Source organism: Coffea arabica, chromosome 4c (genome assembly GCF_036785885.1).
Source record: "Coffea arabica cultivar ET-39 chromosome 4c, Coffea Arabica ET-39 HiFi, whole genome shotgun sequence".
Classification (NCBI taxonomy): Eukaryota; Viridiplantae; Streptophyta; class Magnoliopsida; order Gentianales; family Rubiaceae; genus Coffea; species Coffea arabica.
This window is the reverse complement of record NC_092316.1, coordinates 46,163,202-46,183,118: the sequence shown is the minus strand read 5'-3', so window position 1 is coordinate 46,183,118 and position 19,917 is coordinate 46,163,202. Positions and strand designations below refer to the sequence as shown.

Sequence of the window (19,917 nt, the reverse complement as noted above, 5' to 3'; positions counted from 1 at the left end):
AAAAGGAGAATAGAAGAGAAAAGGAAAAAGGGGGTGAGAAAGAGTAGGGAGAGGCAGAAGCAAGAGGTAAGAATTTGTGGCGGCTGAGGAAGAAAGAAACCAGAGAGAGCAAGCGACGGTTGAAAGAGAAAAGTGAGAGGGTATGACAGCGGAGAAAAAGAAAGCTGGAGAGACAAGAGCCGGGGAGAGGAAAGAAAGTAAGAAACCAGAGAGAGGAGGAAAAGGGTGGCGGCTAGGTTTTGAGGGAAAGGAAGAAAAGAGAGAAAAATAGAGAGCTGAGAAACGAGAGGATGACAGTGGAAGAGATAGAAATGGAACCGAGAGAGTTGAGGGAGTAGGAAAACCAGACAAAGAAGAGAAGAAACCCAGAGGCCAGAATCTCAAGCCCGCGCTTTCTTCACCGAAGTTTGCAAAAATTCATCTCTTTCGATCTCTGGTGGGGGCATATTCAATCTCTTACGGGTGCCTACTGCAAATTCAAGTCTGAGGGCAGTGAAGAGGTAATCTTTGATCTTTTCCCCTGTTCGATTCAAGATTTGGTTGGGACTGAATGTTTATGGTTACCTTTTTTTTCCTGTTGCTTCCTTCACTTTTCCTTCCATTCAGTCTTTGGCCAAGGATCTATTCCTTTTTTCTGTCGAAGTTGATAGCTTAGTCAAGTCTCTTAGTTCAGGTTTTGGTTGCTTTGTTTTCTGGAAATCTGAGTCGAAGTTAGCATGTTTTTCTAGATCATTTTGCTGCATTTTTGAGTTCGAAAGCTTGTTAGATCTTTTCCTCTCCCTTTGTTTCAAATCTTTACATTTCAGCCTTGAATGAGTGGGGATGTACTTGAATCATTTGCGTAAATATGTTTCGGTTGATTGAAATGGTACGAGCATATGTTTCGTCTGAGTTTCTTTGCTACAAATTTTGTATTATTCTTGCTTTCTTGGACCTGGATCATTTCGGTTGGGGTACTTTGGGGGGAGGCAGGCATGCTTGATCAGTGATAGATGGATGTTTGAAGATGTGTGTGAGTTTGGTGGATAAATGGTGAGTCTAATACAATGTTTTCGGCATTTAATCCACGCGGGCTTGAAGCTGCAAAAAATTCGCAGTAAAGTAAAAAGCTATTGCATTTTTCTGTGCTGTTTTCTTCTCCATGGTTGCTCATTGAGTTTTTACACTTAAGTTGCATGCTTAATTTTGTGTTGAAGGGAAGAAATGGAAGGTTTGGTGTTGAGTTTGCGTGTTTGGGTCTAAAAAAAAAACTTGAAACATGTCCAAATATTTGCTGGAAAATGTACATCAGCTTGCCGAACCCAATATTTCACAGTCTTATTCTTTCGTTTGTTCTTTCTTTTCGGTTCTAAGCTCTGGTATTTTGTGTAGATAACAATTCAATCATGTTTCTTCTTGGTTTGCTTGCATGAATGTGTCTAAATAGCACAAGAAATTGCATGAGAATGGGTGCGGAAGAAAAGAAAAATTTCTGAATTAGTTGTAGAGGTTTATTTCTCAGTTAACTTGCATTGAAAAACTTCTAAGAATTACCTTGCCATGAGGTGTTTAGTCATGTTTTGATTAGAGTTTGTTCAAAGTTTTGCTTGCCGAAGGTTTGTGAATGAAGCTTGCGAGTGAAATCATAGATGAAGCATGCTGGAGTGGTTTTGGTTGTTGCAGAAGCTGGGTCGTAGCAATTTGCATGCATTTGCATGGAAAATGTTCTAAAAATCCTTCTTTTTCTTTAATTATCTAGGATAGAGTCAAGCTTACCCGAATGGGAACACTAGACACGAGGGGAGGGATTACACCCTTCTTTCTTTAATTGCCTTTTATTTTTCATATTATTTTTGTTTGCTCCAATGTGTTATGTGTCATATATCAATTGAACTAACATTTCTTTGTTCTATTGCATTCATCAAACCTTAGGAATAAGAGTTTTGGCATGATACTCTTTTAGAACCTACCGTTTTAGATAGGTTATTGCACGTTTAAATTCCAATGTATTGCATTTATAGGTTAATAGTTGCACATCATTCTAGGCCGACCCTGGCATACAAAGGGTCCCTTAGGTCATGTTTTCATTTCAAATTGCATATTTAATTGTTTTGATAAATTAGCATCATGCATAAATTTTAGAGGGAATCCCATGTTAAGATAAACCAACCCTATATTCCCATAGGTATTTAACCCTGTTTTGCGATTTTCACATTTAAATTCTAGTTTAACCGAAAAAGTGACACCTGTAGGTAAGGTACTTGACACCAATTTTTTGTCTCTAGATGGAACGCCCTCGATGAGTCTTGTGGCGACCCCACTTCCCCCTGAGGCGAACCAAAGGGTTGGCGGGCCGTCTGCCCAACTCTCGCCAGGACTCACGCACGCACACTAACCCAAATCCTATCGAAGAATAGCCTAACTATTACAATGTCGCTTCCTTTCAAAATAAGTCAACATCTATCACATTAACTTCAGAGACAACAAGGAACTTAAAATCGCCAATCTATGGCCCTTAGACATCACACGCTCTAGAACCAAGGAATAAGGTCGTTCGTATCTAGATACATCAATCCATAATTCACAAACACAAATATATTATCCAACCTCCGAAATAGGGTTTACACATTTTCCAGCTTCAAGCGGCAATCCAAAAACAAAAGTACAGAATTCAAGTTAAAACACAATACAAGCCTACACAATAGCCATAATATTCGTTACATCCCATACGAGAAGAAAAGAAACATGAATAAGTCTCAGCGCTTTCAGTCTCCAGAACCTGTTAAGGAAAACAAATACGTGGGGTGAGCTAAAGCTCAGTGGTGCCCCAAAACATGCAATCACATAAATCAAACAGCGGTTAATAATTTAAATCAAATCGAAACAGTCAGGAAAGCGTGTAACAACACAAGGTAGGATACAAGGGCTCTCAGGAGCCATTTTCCACGCTTGATCAGATACCATCGTAGTTGACCCTCCGTCAACTTTCCCTACTTAATTTCCATGTAGATACACTTATTTTAATCCTAACCCGTCACCGTTCATACCTCTGCTTTGGGCCCAAACTTCATCTACCGACGCAGTATACTCGAGATATACCCGTAATAAATTTGTCGAGGGATTCACCCAACGACGTTTTGGTAGTTGGATTCAGATGTCGAGGGATTCACCCAACGACGCAACTACAGATTCAGATGTTATGGTAGTTGGATTCAGATGTCGAGGGATTCACCCAGCGACGCAACTACATTTAGATTCACAGATTCAGATGTTATGGTAGTTGGGTTCAGATGTCGAGGGATTCACCCAGCGACGCAACTACATTTAGATTCACAGATTCAGATGTTATGGTAGTTGGATTCAGATGTCGAGGGATTCACCCAGCGACGCAACTACATTTAGATTCATTAGAAAATGTTTCACACATGTCACCACTCGAACGGCTAGTGCGATAAAGTACACACTGCTCACTTCGATGGATCAAAATCATTTATTGCATTTTGGCAATTATCACATAGCGAATTGATAAAGCGCTTAACCACATAACATAGAACAAGCAGGGACACTCACCAAGAGTGAAGTTCAGATATTGGATTGAGGATCGAGTTCCGCGTCCTCGTAAAATCCTAGAATATCATAATTTAAGCCATAAGTCTTCTATTGGAACTTTTGGCTTGCACATGTAGAGTTTTCTAGCATGTTGCTAGTTTACTTTTTCTCAAAATATTTTACTTGGAATCAAGCTTGTGAGAACCGTACAATATTTCTTATAATATTCCTGGAATACTTTTCCTCGAAGAAAATACTATTATTATTTTCTTAAAATAAGTCGGCAAGATATTTAATATCAAGGCTAGAAGTATACCTTGAGAAAAAGTTCCTTTGAGTGGCGGTGCTTGCAAAATCTTTGCTAAGGCTTTAGGGTAAGGTCTATTGAAAAATGTTGCTAGAATAAGGTTTTTCTTTTCTTCTTGCCAAGCAGGTTGCTACGTTTAAAACCAAAGTGATCGAGTTTCACCTTTCAAATTTTCCTTAGTTCCGACTAGCCTTAAACGATTTATAAAGAAGGAGGGAATTCGGAACAAAACTAAGGTTTTGAGTCTGGAAGGATTTTTTTCCCAAATTGATAAGACTAGTCTAACTTAAGGAATAAAAGTCATGTTGCCCAAGTTTCTAAGGCAAAAATAGTAGACACTATGTTTAGCAATACGATGCTAAATCTGTACCGTTCGAGACTTAAAGCAAAATATTTTTCATTTACTTAGTCAAGCGTTTACTTGGAGTCACAAGGTCGGTACAACTTCTCACATTTTCGATTCCAATCCAAAATCACATTTTCTCAATATTGCACCATTAAAATTTAAACGGTAATAACACTAGAGCTCTTCAATTCTTAGCCCTGTGTTCCAACAAATTTATATCTAAGCATAAACAGGAAAATTTACCAAGGCTGCGTCAATACTTAGCACTTGGTAATCAGTACTTATATCAACTCACAGTTTCACAAAATAGTAGCACAGATTTCTAAACAATTTCAGAAATTCAGTTATCCATTCAGGGTGGGAGTTCATAGAGCCCACCATCAGCCAATTTCCAATAACTCAACCATTAACTCAAAAGTGGGAATTCGTAGAGCCCACTGTCAACAATTTCGACACATTATGCTCCAATGAAAAATAATGTCGACCATTAGCTTTGCGAACATTGGAATACGAGTAGAAATTGTTTCACTAGCCAGGCTTAAACATACATTTAGCAAGTACCTTCTTACATCTAACTCTTTGAGAATTTCATGAACGCAATAGAGTCAAACCACAATCATTAACATCAACATTTTCCATGTGTTTCCAATCATTAAGGCCCAAGGAATAACTTCACAATCGAGCTGGAAATTCTTACTCAAACTTTAGCAACCACAAGGAAAATTTCCAGCGTTTGTACACCCACATTTTTGGTTTCAGCTTTACATGTACTAATTGGTTCATTGCTGAACAAATTGTATATCTTAAAATTTGTATCTCTTATGAAATTCTGAGCCACCATAATCCAAGGAAATAAAATAAATTTCCAGAAACAAATTGAATTTTTCCAACGATATTGAAATTCTGGTTCATACCCCTTCGGCTATCACCCAAAATTTCCAGCAACCAATCTACTTTAGTTCGAATTTTCCCTTGGTTTAATCATGGTGTTAGTTACTCAAATTCAGTATTTAAACACATAGCAAGATAATGAACATTTCCAGTTTAAGAGTTGAATTTAAACCATGGTTACAAACCCCAAAATTTCCAGGTTTAAACCTCACGGCTTCTCTCAAGATTTCCAAACAATTTCAACCATTATAAATCCCAGAAAAATTCCAAAATCAAAGTTGAGATTTCAACTCAACATTTGGCAACCACAAGAAAATTTCCCTAATAGTCACGGTTGAATCATGCGTGAAGAGCTTTCTATTTTCATTTCATTTTCTGGTTTGGACATGCTTATAAACTCTTACATTCCTTATGCACGTATCAAGCTAGCATATGAATATTTCCAGCTCAGAAATCAAGTTCAAATAATATCCATAACCATCAAAATTTCCAGAAATTTTTTTCCTATTTGGTCCGGATGATCTTGCCTTAAGGCAGATTGCACTTTTGAATTTTTATTCCTCTGTTTTAACAACTAATTAGCTACATGCAGGGCCTAAGTACTCATTATTAGCTATATAATTATGATTATAAGCCCAAATTACAAAAATCAAAACCAATTTAAGCTGCACTACCCCAAGCAAGCTCACGGCCAAATTTTCCAGCCAAGACAGAATTTTCCACAGCTTTGTTTTCACCATTTGATTGCGAAATTTAACACATGCAAGACTCTAATCCGGATAATCATCCAAAATCCAGTTAGATAAACATCATTCATGCTCAGATAGTCCAAATTCAGACCCATTCAGTAGCCAAAATAAAACAAGTGCATCAAGCTCCACGGCAGGAGCTTTATAGCTAACAAAATTTTTTTGTAGGCCTTCACTATGCCATCCGAAGGTACAATCAGCATGCAAAATAGAAATCATCACATTTTCATTTGACTAAATCCACTTAAGTGCTCAAATCATCACAGGAAATCAGAATTGGAGTGCGTTATCATCTCAGCTTTCGGATGGTATCTCATCATTCAAAACAGAATTTTCTAATGATTCCATTCAACTTCCGAATGCTCTATCATCACATACATATTACTAGATAACTCCAACTACCTCAGATTAATCCTAAAATGATCCAGAATTTACCTCACAACTAGTCAAGCTTTCACACGAAAATCTGGAAAATGTTTTCCTCCTCTCGGCTCACAAGCACGCGACAGGGTAGTGGTCCTGGTTCAGTGAGTTGCGGCTGGAGTTGGCGAGGTGCAGAGTGGTTAAGATTGCAGTTGTGATGTTGGTCTGAAGTTATCGAAGGTGGTGATGGTTCTCTGGTTTCTCCCTCAGCTTACGGACAAGACAAAAGGGAAATGCAACTCGCGGCTTCCTCCTTCAGCTCCTCTTTGTCGATAATAACTAAGCAGAAGAGTTGCAGTTGTGGTTTGGAATGTGAAGTGGAAGTGGATGAAAGAGTGCCGTGGTTTTGGAGCTGATTGAGTGTAAGAGTTGGTTTACTTGTGGAGTTGGTGATGGATTTGGATTGGTGGTATGGGCGGTGCTAGGCTGCTGTCCGAAGTCTTGTTTGGGCAGAGGACTTGGAATTGTATCTTGATATGTGAAAGAAAGAGGGATGTGTATGGTGCCGGTTTTAGAAGATGTTTGAGGCCAGAATTGGTGGAGTGTGGAGATGGTTTTACGTATGGAATTGGAGAGTTTCTGATTGGTTAAGTGGGCGGCAATGGAAGGCTGAACAAGGGAATGTTTGGCCGAGCATTGTGAGGTTGTGGTATAGTGGAGGTTTTGTGAAATTGTGGAGGGCATTCTGGTCCATTCACTTTGCCCCCTAACCTCTTCTCAATCCTCAATTCTATCTTAAATCCAATACTTATCACCAATTGAAATTTGAAGGCCTAATTCTACACTAATATACCGAAACCGTTTTATCGAATATAATCGGTTACGAATTAATATTAAGGTTCCTAACATTTGTACTTTATTAACTTATTAAAATCAAGTTTGACCTTGTTATAAAAATCTAACATTTAACGTTAGTACTAATTGGAATTTATTTTAAGGAAATTAAGGTTATCGATTGATTGTCCTTTAAATTGTTTGAGTCAAGGAAATTAAGATCCTAATTTTAATATGTTAGTACGAAGAATTAATTCTTAACTCTAAGATATTAATTTAGTATAGTAAAACTAAGAAATTCATAGTCTAGGGAAATTATATCATTCTTCATTTATAACGTGTGTTTAACTACTTATTTGAAAACAAGAAAACATAATATAACTCAAGAATTATTAATTTAGTGTAGCAAAGCTAAGTGCTTTAATAGTTAGCACCGTTATGTTATTTTGCACACAAAAATTATTTTTATATACTTGTTTACAACAAATGAACTAACGTGGTAGATTAGAACAAGAATTACGAAGGGATTATGCACTAGTATCTAAAAGCGAGTGAAAGTAATACTAGAAAAGATTTAAAGAATACGAAGGCTAAATAAAAGTGAAGTCGAAGTAAGCATTGGTATTTCTGCAAAATTCAAGGTTCTCACATCCTCCCCTCCTTACAAGAATTTTGCCCTCAAAATTCATTCTTTCTAAGGAAATAAATTGGGGTGCTTCCTTCGCATTTCCTCTTCTAATTCCCAGGTTGCTTCCTCAAGTCCATGATTTCTCCATAACATTTTTACCAGAGGAATTTTCTTGTTCCTTAGCTCCTTCACTTCTCTTTCCAAAATCTTGACTGGTCCTTCTTCATAGCTTAACGTCTCATCCACCTCAATTCCTTCTAGTTGCAGCACATGGCTTGGGTCAGGGTAATATTTCCTAAGCATGGATACATGAAATACATCGTGAATCCTAGCCATGCTTGCAGGCAATTTCAGCTGGTATGCTACATTCCCAACTTTCCTCAAAATTTCAAAAGGTCCGATATACCTTGGCTTCAGTTTCTTACCTTTCTTAGATACTACTCCGCTCTTCAAGGGTTTAACTCTTAGGAAAACCTTGTCCCCTATTTCAAATTCCAAATCTTTCCTCCTTGTGTCGGCGTAGCTCTTTTGTCTACTTTGGGCAATTTGAAGCCTTTCTCTAATTAGTTTCACCTTCTCCTGGGCTTCTTCTATCCAAGGTATGGCTGTAGGGTCTATAATCTTCTTTTCTCCAACTTCATCCCAATGAATCGGAGATCGACACCTTCTCCCGTACAAAGCTTCATAAGGTGCCATTTGAATCGAAGCCTGATAGCTATTATTATATGCAAATTCTACCAAGGTCACATATTTACTCCATTTACCTCCAAAATCCAATATACACGATCTCAGCAGGTCCTCCAAAGTTTGGATTGTCCTTTCCGATTGCCCGTCGGTTTGGGGATGGTACGCAGTACTAAATTTCAACTTGGTCCCCAAAGACTCTTGAAATTTCTGCCAAAAACGCGAGACAAACCTTGGATCTCGGTCGGACACGATACTCACTGGAATACCATGTAGCCTTAGGATCTCTTCTGTGTACAACTTGACCAATTTCTCCAATGAAAAACTCATGCTCACAGGTAGGAAATGTGCAGACTTAGTGAGTCGATCGACTATTACCCAAATTGCATCAAATCCTTTTTGACTTTTAGGCAGTCCCGTTACAAAATCCATGGTGATGTGTTCCCATTTCCATTCAGGAATTTCTAACGGTTGCAACAAACCAGAGGGCTTCTGATGCTCTGCTTTTACTTGTTGACAAGTTAAACATTTCTGTACATACTCTGCCACATCCTTTTTCAAACCTTCCCACCAATATAAACTCTTCACATCATGATACATCTTGGTCACTCCCGGATGTATGGTATACTTTGATCGATGTGATTCTTCCAAAATTTCTTTTCTGATCTCTTCATCTGCCGGAATCACAATACGATCTCGGAACCTCAATACACCTTCAGATCCCAATTTAAAATCTAGAATTTCCCCTTTTTGCACTTTCTCCAAATTCTTCTGAATCACCGGGTCCGATTCCTGAGCCTCCTTAATACGCTCTAGTAATGGTGATTTCAGAGATAGATTCCCAAATAATATCTTCAATTTCTCCAAGCGAGGGTTCCAATTACTTATTTCTTCTAGCATGTCCCATTCTTTAACCATCAACCCCGCTATTTGGGCCTTTCTACTTAAAGCGTCAGCTACCACATTTGCTTTTCCTGGATGGTAGTTGATCGAACAATCATAATCTTCCAAAAATTCTACCCATCGCCTTTGTCTCAAATTCAGTTCCTTTTGGGAGAACAAATACTTGAGGCTCTTATGATCTGTAAAAACCTCAAAAGTCACGCCATACAAGTAGTGTCTCCATTTCTTTAAGGCGAAAATCACTGCTGCTAACTCTAGGTCATGAGTTGGGTAGTTCTGTTCATGAGGCTTCAATCTCCTGGAAGCATAAGCAATTACTTTACCCTTTTGCATTAAAACACATCCGAGACCTTCTCCAGAGGCATCGGAGTACACGGCATAACCTTCGTCTCCGTCAGGTAACACCAAAACAGGAGCGGATGTTAAACGCCTCTTTAACTCCTGAAAACTTGACTCGCATTTTGGAGTCCAGATAAACTTATTTCCTTTCTTGGTTAACTCGGTCATAGGTCCTGCAATCTTCGAAAAATCCTGGATAAATCGCCTATAATAACCTGCTAAACCCAAGAAACTTCTGATTTCAGTTGGAGTTTCTGGCCGCTTCCAATTCATAACAGCTTCAACTTTTGCCGGATCCACGGCAATTCCATCTTTGGAAACCTTATGCCCTAAAAAAGAAATCTCTTCTAACCAAAACTCGCACTTGCTGAATTTTGCATACAACTTATGCTCTCTTAGTATCTGCAATACTATCTCCAAGTGTTTAACGTGTTCCTCCTGAGTCTTGGAGTATATCAAAATATCATCTATGAAAACTACTACAAATTGGTCCAGGTATTTCTTAAAAATTCTCTGCATCAAATCCATAAATGCAGCTGGTGCATTAGTTAAACCAAAAGGCATGACTGCGAACTCAAAATGTCCATATCTTGTACTAAAAGCAGTCTTGGGTATGTCTTCCTTCTTAATCTTCAGCTGGTAATACCCTTGCCTTAAATCCAACTTAGAGAAGACCACTGATCCTTGCAGTTGGTCGAACAAACTATCAATCAACGGTAGAGGGTATTTATTCTTAATAGTAACCTCATTTAACCCTCGGTAATCGATACATAGCCTCAAACTCCCGTCCTTTTTCTTAACAAATAGAACGGGTGCTCCCCATGGTGAGTCACTTTCCTTCACAAAACCTTTTTCCAACAGGTCTTGTAATTGGACCTTCAACTCCTTAAGCTCAGCAGGAGCCATTCGATATGGGGTCCTAGAGATCGGAGCCGTTCCAGGCACCATGTCGATCTTAAACTCCACTTCTCTCTCTGGCGGTAAAGCCTTTAATTTTTCAGGAAAAACATCCGGAAATTCCCGCACTACTGGCACATCCTCTAACTTTACCTGATCACTGGGAGTATTAATCAAAAAGGCTAGAAAACCTTGAGCTCCTTTAGATAACATTTTCCTTGCCCGTATTCCCGAGATCATGGCAGAAGATGCTAACCTACCTTTAACATCTAACCTCAAAGTTGCTTCTCCAGGTATACAAAATTCTACCACTTTCGCTCGGCAATCAAGCTTAGCATGATGATGGCCTAGGAAATCCATTCCTATGATAACATCGTAACCTTTTATATCCAGACCGATCAGATCCACTAGCATTTTCTGTTCTCCGATATAGAATTCACAATTCTTATAGGCCAAGCTAGTGATTACCTTTCTATTACCCATGGGTGTCTTAATTTCAAGATCAAAGGGTAATCTAACGGGTTGCACATCTATTCCAGACATAAAAGATGGATTTACAAATGAATGCGTTGCACCAGGGTCAATTAACACTTTAGCTAATCTATGAAAAATTGGAAGTGTACCTTCCACAACTTCCGAGGAATCAGGTACGGGTTGATCATCTATAGCATACACTCTGGCAGGAACTGTTGGCCGGCTCCCTCCAGAAGTGTTTGGTCTAGCTTTCTGAGGAGTTCCTTCCTGCACCTTTGGACATCCTGAGATTTGGTGCTCACTACTTCCACATCTCAAGCACCTTCCTTGCTTCTTCCAGCAACTATCCATAGAATGACCAGGTTTCTTGCAATAAGCACATGTCACTTGAGGAACTATTGATCTACCCCCTTGCGGCCGATTCCTAGGTTGTCCTCTTCCAATTGGTCCCCCTCTAGCTCCAATATTTCGTCCTCCTGCATTCCTGGCCCCTTGTCCTCTTGCTTGGGCGCCTCGGGGTGCTCCAGAACTATTCACTCCACTAGTTCCTCGACCCACTTTGGCCGGTGGAGCATTTCCAAAAGTCGGCTCCCGACTACTGCTAGGAGCAAATCTTTTCTTGGACTGAAAAGACTTCACTTGAGCTCTGGCTACTTCAACTCGCTGCGCTCTTTCAACAGCCTCAGCGAAGGTATCTATCCTTACAACAGCTAAACTTTCCTGTAGTTCCACATTCAAACCCTGTACAAACCTCCGAACACGCCTTTGCTCGGTGGCTATCAACTCAGGTGCAAAGCGTGACAGCTTTGTGAACTGGACTTCATACTCGGCGACACTCATCGCCCCTTGTTTGCATCTAATAAAACCATCCTCTCTCTTCTCCTGAACGAGAGGTGGAAGGAATTTGGCATTGAACTCCCTTGTGAAGTTCGCCCAAGTCCTTGGCGTATGGTTAGTCTCCCATGTAACCCTTACTAGATTCCACCAGGAGCGAGCAGCTCCCTCAAACTGAAAGGTAGCAAAAGTCACTTTTCGCTCCTCGGTATAGTTCAAGGTGGCGAAAATCTCAGTGATTCTCTCCCACCAGCCTTCGGCCACTTCCGGCTCGGATCCTCCATAAAATTTGGGAGGTCCAAATTTCAGAAACCTTTCCAGTGCCCGATCATCGGAGTCAACTGGGCCTCCTGGTTGATGCACTGGTTCAGTGGTTTGGCGATCAGTCAATCGCTCGAGAACTTCAGTAATACGGTCAATTGCGGTGGCCACCCGGTCTCCGGCCACACCTTCCTGCCCTTGGTCTTGATCGACCTCGGGTTCCCTATCACCACCCGCTTCCGGGTGTTGTCTAGTGGGTCTTCCCCGGCTCCTTCCTATCACTTGGCGATCCATATTCTAAATATGCCTATTACGGAAGGATAGGTCAATTAGGCAAAAGTATTATTTATTTATGATTATTACCATTCTTTTTGGTAAATAAAATCAATATGGAAATAGAGAAAAGATAACTAAAACACTTAACATATAATTCCACAGAGAAGTCATACAAATAACAAGTTGGAACGTTTCCAAAAGTAAGGCACACCGACTAACACAAATACATACAGGTAATCCCTTATACAAAATTAGGGATATGGTGCCTCAAAGGTAAGTCATCCACCTAGACAAAACTTGATGACTTAACTAATGTCCCTTGCCTAACTTTCTATGTCTAGTGTAACCAGGTAAGTCCTAATCTAACCCTGAGCAGGGCTATCTGGAGCAACGTCCTCCTCCGGATCCTCTTCCGGGTCCTCCTCTGGATCCTCCTCCGGATCCTCCTCTATCCCTGCCTACTCACCACCCTGAATAAAGCTAGTGGCCTCATCCACCATCATCGCAGCATCAGCCCTGATGCCTGCGCTCCTATCACGCATCCTCTCTGCTAATCGAGTCGCCCTAGCCTTTTGCCGTTCTATCTCCAGGCGGGCAGCCTCCAGTAGATGATGCTCAGCAGTGAGCCTTACCTCTAAATCAGCTATGCGGTCAAACTGAGTATCCACCATTATACCCAGCTCCTCCACGTCCTGGATCAGGATGGAGTTAGCGTCCCTCAAGTGGTGGCGCTCATCGTCTAAGGATAACACTAGCTCATTGGGATACGCGTACATGGCTCGGCACTGGCACCTAGGGTGCCTGTCAGCAGGTGAGTAACGTATATGAGCTCCTCCACCTCGTGGCCTGTAGGAGATGGATCTAAGCGGCTCCGCATGTCCATTAGCCGCACTACCCCCGTTAGCATGTCCGTTTCCATTTTCCATACCTACAAAATGATCAAAACTTAAAGGTTAGAACTTAAATAGCTAATTGGATCGGATATCACTTAACGTATAACTAAGGTCTCCATTCTTATTTCTAGAGAGGATTAGGGTTTCTAACACATCTATTAAGTCTCTTGAATAGCTTTTCTAACCTAGGCTCTGATACCACCTGTGGCGACCCCACTTCCCCCTGAGGCGAACCAAAGGGTTGGCGGGCCGTCTGCCCAGCTCTCGCCAGGACTCACGCACGCACACTAACCCAAATCCTATCGAAGAATAGCCTAACTATTACAATGTCTCTTCCTTTCAAAATAAGTCAACATCTATCACATTAACTTCAGAGACAACAAGGAACTTAAAATCGCCAATCTATGGCCCTTAGACATCACACGCTCTAGAACCAAGGAATAAGGTCGTTCGTATCTAGATACATCAATCCATAATTCACAAACACAAATATATTATCCAACCTCCGAAATAGGGTTTACACATTTTCCAGCTTCAAGCGGCAATCCAAAAACAAAAGTACAGAATTCAAGTTAAAACACAATACAAGCCTACACAATAGCCATAATATTCGTTACATCCCATACGAGAAGAAAAGAAACATGAATAAGTCTCAGCGCTTTCAGTCTCCAGAACCTGTTAAGGAAAACAAATACGTGGGGTGAGCTAAAGCTCAGTGGTGCCCCAAAACATGCAATCACATAAATCAAACAGCGGTTAATAATTTAAATCAAATCGAAACAGTCAGGAAAGCGTGTAACAACACAAGGTAGGATACAAGGGCTCTCAGGAGCCATTTTCCACGCTTGATCAGATACCATCGTAGTTGACCCTCCGTCAACTTTCCCTACTTAATTTCCATGTAGATACACTTATTTTAATCCTAACCCGTCACCGTTCATACCTCTGCTTTGGGCCCAAACTTCATCTACCGACGCAGTATACTCGAGATATACCCATAATAAATTTGTCGAGGGATTCACCCAACGACGTTTTGGTAGTTGGATTCAGATGTCGAGGGATTCACCCAACGACGCAACTACAGATTCAGATGTTATGGTAGTTGGATTCAGATGTCGAGGGATTCACCCAGCGACGCAACTACATTTAGATTCACAGATTCAGATGTTATGGTAGTTGGGTTCAGATGTCGAGGGATTCACCCAGCGACGCAACTACATTTAGATTCATTAGAAAATGTTTCACACATGTCACCACTCGAACGACTAGTGCGATAAAGTACACACTGCTCACTTCGATGGATCAAAATCATTTATTGCATTTTGGCAATTATCACATAGCGAATTGATAAAGCGCTTAACCACATAACATAGAACAAGCAGGGACACTCACCAAGAGTGAAGTTCAGATATTGGATTGAGGATCGAGTTCCGCGTCCTCGTAAAATCCTAGAATATCAGAATTTAAGCCATAAGTCTTCTATTGGAACTTTTGGCTTGCACATGTAGAGTTTTCTAGCATGTTGCTAGTTTACTTTTTCTCAAAATATTTTACTTGGAATCAAGCTTGTGAGAACCGTACAATATTTCTTATAATATTCCTGAAATACTTTTTCTCGAAGAAAATACTATTATTATTTTCTTAAAATAAGTCGGCAAGATATTTAATATCAAGGCTAGAAGTATACCTTGAGAAAAAGTTCCTTTGAGTGGCGGTGCTTGCAAAATCTTTGCTAAGGCTTTAGGGTAAGGTCTATTGAAAAATGTTGCTAGAATAAGGTTTTTCTTTTCTTCTTGCCAAGCAGGTTGCTACGTTTAAAACCAAAGTGATCGAGTTTCACCTTTCAAATTTTCCTTAGTTCCGACTAGCCTTAAACGATTTATAAAGAAGGAGGGAATTCGGAACAAAACTAAGGTTTTGAGTCTGGAAGGATTTTTTTCCCAAATTGATAAGGCTAGTCTAACTTAAGGAATAAAAGTCATGTTGCCCAAGTTTCTAAGGCAAAAATAGTAGACACTATGTTTAGCAATACGATGCTAAATCTGTACCATTCGAGACTTAAAGCAAAATATTTTTCATTTACTTAGTCAAGCGTTTACTTGGAGTCACAAGGTCGGTACAACTTCTCACATTTTCGATTCCAATCCAAAATCACATTTTCTCAATATTGCACCATTAAAATTTAAACGGTAATAACACTAGAGCTCTTCAATTCTTAGCCCTGTGTTCCAACAAATTTATATCTAAGCATAAACAGGAAAATTTACCAAGGCTGCGTCAATACTTAGCACTTGGTAATCAGTACTTATATCAACTCACAGTTTCACAAAATAGTAGCACAGATTTCTAAACAATTTCAGAAATTCAGTTATCCATTCAGGGTGGGAGTTCATAGAGCCCACCATCAGCCAATTTCCAATAACTCAACCATTAACTCAAAATTGGGAATTCATAGAGCCCACTGTCAACAATTTCGACACATTATGCTCCAATGAAAAATAATGTCGACCATTAGCTTTGCGAACATTGGAATACGAGTAGAAATTGTTTCACTAGCCAGGCTTAAACATACATTTAGCAAGTACCTTCTTACATCTAACTCTTTGAGAATTTCATGAACGCAATAGAGTCAAACCACAATCATTAACATCAACATTTTCCATGTGTTTCCAATCATTAAGACCCAAGGAATAACTTCACAATCGAGCTGGAAATTCTTACTCAAACTTTAGCAACCACAAGGAAAATTTCCAGCGTTTGTACACCCACATTTTTGGTTTCAGCTTTACATGTACTAATTGGTTCATTGCTGAACAAATTGTATATCTTAAAATTTGTATCTCTTATGAAATTCTGAGCCACCATAATCCAAGGAAATAAAATAAATTTCCAGAAACAAATTGAATTTTTCCAACGATATTGAAATTCTGGTTCATACCCCTTCGGCTATCACCCAAAATTTCCAGCAACCAATCTACTTTAGTTCGAATTTTCCCTTGGTTTAATCATGGTGTTAGTTACTCAAATTCAGTATTTAAACACATAGCAAGATAATGAACATTTCCAGTTTAAGAGTTGAATTTAAACCATGGTTACAAACCCCAAAATTTCCAGGTTTAAACCTCACGGCTTCTCTCAAGATTTCCAAACAATTTCAACCATTATAAATCCCAGAAAAATTCCAAAATCAAAGTTGAGATTTCAACTCAACATTTGGCAACCACAAGAAAATTTCCCTAATAGTCACGGTTGAATCATGCGTGAAGAGCTTTCTATTTTCATTTCATTTTCTGGTTTGGACATGCTTATAAACTCTTACATTCCTTATGCACGTATCAAGCTAGCATATGAATATTTCCAGCTCAGAAATCAAGTTCAAATAATATCCATAACCATCAAAATTTCCAGAAATTTTTTTCCTATTTGGTCCGGATGATCTTGCCTTAAGGCAGATTGCACTTTTGAATTTTTATTCCTCTGTTTTAACAACTAATTAGCTACATGTAGGGCCTAAGTACTCATTATTAGCTATATAATTATGATTATAAGCCCAAATTACAAAAATCAAAACCAATTTAAGCTGCACTACCCCAAGCAAGCTCACGGCCAAATTTTCCAGCCAAGACAGAATTTTCCACAGCTTTGTTTTCACCATTTGATTGCGAAATTTAACACATGCAAGACTCTAATCCGGATAATCATCCAAAATCCAGTTAGATAAACATCATTCATGCTCAGATAGTCCAAATTCAGACCCATTCAGCAGCCAAAATAAAACAAGTGCATCAAGCTCCACGGCAGGAGCTTTATAGCTAACAAAATTTTTTTGTAGGCCCTCACTATGCCATCCGAAGGTACAATCAGCATGCAAAATAGAAATCATCACATTTTCATTTGACTAAATCCACTTAAGTGCTCAAATCATCACAGGAAATCAGAATTGGAGTGCGTTATCATCTCAGCTTTCGGATGGTATCTCATCATTCAAAACAGAATTTTCTAATGATTCCATTCAACTTCCGAATGCTCTATCATCACATACATATTACTAGATAACTCCAACTACCTCAGATTAATCCTAAAATGATCCAGAATTTACCTCACAACTAGTCAAGCTTTCACACGAAAATCTGGAAAATGTTTTCCTCCTCTCGGCTCACAAGCACGCGATAGGGTAGTGGTCCTGGTTCAGTGAGTTGCGGCTGGAGTTGGCGAGGTGCAGAGTGGTTAAGATTGCAGTTGTGATGTTGGTATGAAGTTATCGAAGGTGGTGATGGTTCTCTGGTTTCTCCCTCAGCTTACGGACAAGACAAAAGGGAAATGCAACTCGCGGCTTCCTCCTTCAGCTCCTCTTTGTCGATAATAACTAAGCAGAAGAGTTGCAGTTGTGGTTTGGAATGTGAAGTGGAAGTGGATGAAAGAGTGCCGTGGTTTTGGAGCTGATTGAGTGTAAGAGTTGGTTTACTTGTGGAGTTGGTGATGGATTTGGATTGGTGGTATGGGCGGTGCTAGGCTGCTGTCCGAAGTCTTGTTTGGGCAGAGGACTTGGAATTGTATCTTGATATGTGAAAGAAAGAGGGATGTGTATGGTGCCGGTTTTAGAAGATGTTTGAGGCCAGAATTGGTGGAGTGTGGAGATGGTTTTACGTATGGAATTGGAGAGTTTCTGATTGGTTAAGTGGGCGGCAATGGAAGGCTGAACAAGGGAATGTTTGGCCGAGCATTGTGAGGTTGTGGTATAGTGGAGGTTTTGTGAAATTGTGGAGGGCATTCTGGTCCATTCACTTTGCCCCCTAACCTCTTCTCAATCCTCAATTCTATCTTAAATCCAATACTTATCACCAATTGAAATTTGAAGGCCTAATTCTACACTAATATACCGAAACCGTTTTATCGAATATAATCGGTTACGAATTAATATTAAGGTTCCTAACATTTGTACTTTATTAACTTATTAAAATCAAGTTTGACCTTGTTATAAAAATCTAACATTTAACGTTAGTACTAATTGGAATTTATTTTAAGGAAATTAAGGTTATCGATTGATTGTCCTTTAAATTGTTTGAGTCAAGGAAATTAAGATCCTAATTTTAATATGTTAGTACGAAGAATTAATTCTTAACTCTAAGATATTAATTTAGTATAGTAAAACTAAGAAATTCATAGTCTAGGGAAATTATATCATTCTTCATTTATAATGTGTGTTTAACTACTTATTTGAAAACAAGAAAACATAATATAACTCAAGAATTATTAATTTAGTGTAGCAAAGCTAAGTGCTTTAATAGTTAGCACCGTTATGTTATTTTGCACACAAAAATTATTTTTATATACTTGTTTACAACAAATGAACTAACGTGGTAGATTAGAACAAGAATTACGAAGGGATTATGCACTAGTATCTAAAAGCGAGTGAAAGTAATACTAGAAAAGATTTAAAGAATACGAAGGCTAAATAAAAGTGAAGTCGAAGTAAGCATTGGTATTTCTGCAAAATTCAAGGTTCTCACAAGTCTAGCACATATAAGTAGCACCGATTGAGGTACAAAGGTGGCCTGCATTGCTTTCACCTAGTGAAATTAACCAAATAGCCTCTCATTTAGGACCAATCAGGGATTTTAAAGATATCAAATTAGACGGCTACTTAGTAGAGGCTTTGGTACATATGTGGGACCCCAATTTGTTTCGTATTTAGACTAGGTAAGAAGGAGATGACCATGACAATTGAAGAGGTATCTCGCCTTCTTAATTTACCGACTCACGGTACTGCTGTAATATTTTCGTTTGTATCTAGTAAGGCCGAGTTTTGCCATTTCATTGGGTTAAGGGAATCCATAATACAAGGGTTTGACCAAAGCATAGATATGAAGTTCTTATTCGATCGATTTGCATTGAGGGATGGGTTCGAGAGACACTTAGAAGATTTTTCATTTACATCCGAGGCAATGTGGGGACGTAAAAGAGTGTGGGTGTATGGATTGGTTATGGCCAAAATTTACCTTTTTCCGAGGAAAGACAAGAAGATAGTTTTTAAACTCACCAAAGTCACGTTTGATCTGTTTCTAGGGATAAAAGATAAGCAATGCTCTATTGTTCCGACTATCTTAGCCGACATCTTTGTAGCTTGCACTACTTGCCAAAGGAGTGAAAATTCTTTCATGGATCAAATTTAGTTTTGCACATATGGGTTATGGAGCACTTTATGAGACGATCACCTATTCTTGATAGTCTACCAATGTCTGAGTATAATTGGATAGTCACGCATCACAAGAGGGTTAATGGAAATGATTTGTCGAGTAATGCATCTGAGTTTGTGGATTTCTTAAAAGACTTGCCTGATCAGAATGTTAGATGGATTTTAGATTGGACTAATTGTGTTAAACCCGTATTTCATACTAAAGCATTAGAGTTCATTCTATTATTAGACACCCAAGGTATCATGGCATATACTCTGAAGAGGTTTCTCCGACAGTTTGGCCGCATTGAAGAATTGCCGTGTACATTTGATTTAACCAAATTCACCATTGTTTTTGACAAAAGGATGTGTCCAAGTGAAATTTCGATGAAAATTCCTATAATTGAGGCCTGGGGGACAGTGTCTGACGACGAGTTTGTCAAGTATATTCCGGAACTCAAGTAAAAGGGTTTAGTAACTCCATAATATGAGGATTGGCTTAAGGATTTTAGTACGCAAGAATCGAGAGACAAAC

At 39.2% G+C, this 19,917-nt stretch overlaps 1 protein-coding gene and 2 long non-coding RNA genes across 3 annotated transcripts; all 3 read right to left on the bottom strand.

Annotated features, from left to right (window-relative positions):
* Window positions 1–2,511: 2,511 nt before the first annotated feature.
* LOC140004993 (uncharacterized) lies at window positions 2,512–6,807 on the bottom strand. Its single transcript, XR_011812813.1, has 3 exons — window positions 6,257–6,807; window positions 3,550–3,605; window positions 2,512–2,758 (listed from the first exon to the last, which is right to left on the bottom strand). It is a non-coding gene; the product is annotated as an uncharacterized lncRNA (long non-coding RNA).
* Window positions 6,808–8,502: 1,695 nt separating this feature from the next.
* On the bottom strand, window positions 8,503–12,332 carry LOC113689203 (uncharacterized). Its single transcript, XM_072044979.1, has 5 exons — window positions 11,919–12,332; window positions 10,383–11,825; window positions 9,584–10,085; window positions 8,813–9,304; window positions 8,503–8,642 (listed from the first exon to the last, which is right to left on the bottom strand). The coding sequence occupies exons 1-5, from the start codon at window positions 12,330–12,332 to the stop codon at window positions 8,503–8,505; spliced, it is 2,991 nt and encodes a 996-aa protein (XP_071901080.1).
* Window positions 12,333–13,635: 1,303 nt separating this feature from the next.
* LOC140004992 (uncharacterized) lies at window positions 13,636–17,881 on the bottom strand. The gene is made up of 3 exons (XR_011812812.1): window positions 17,307–17,881; window positions 14,600–14,655; window positions 13,636–13,882 (listed from the first exon to the last, which is right to left on the bottom strand). It is a non-coding gene; the product is annotated as an uncharacterized lncRNA (long non-coding RNA).
* Between the last annotated feature and the right edge of the window lie 2,036 nt (window positions 17,882–19,917).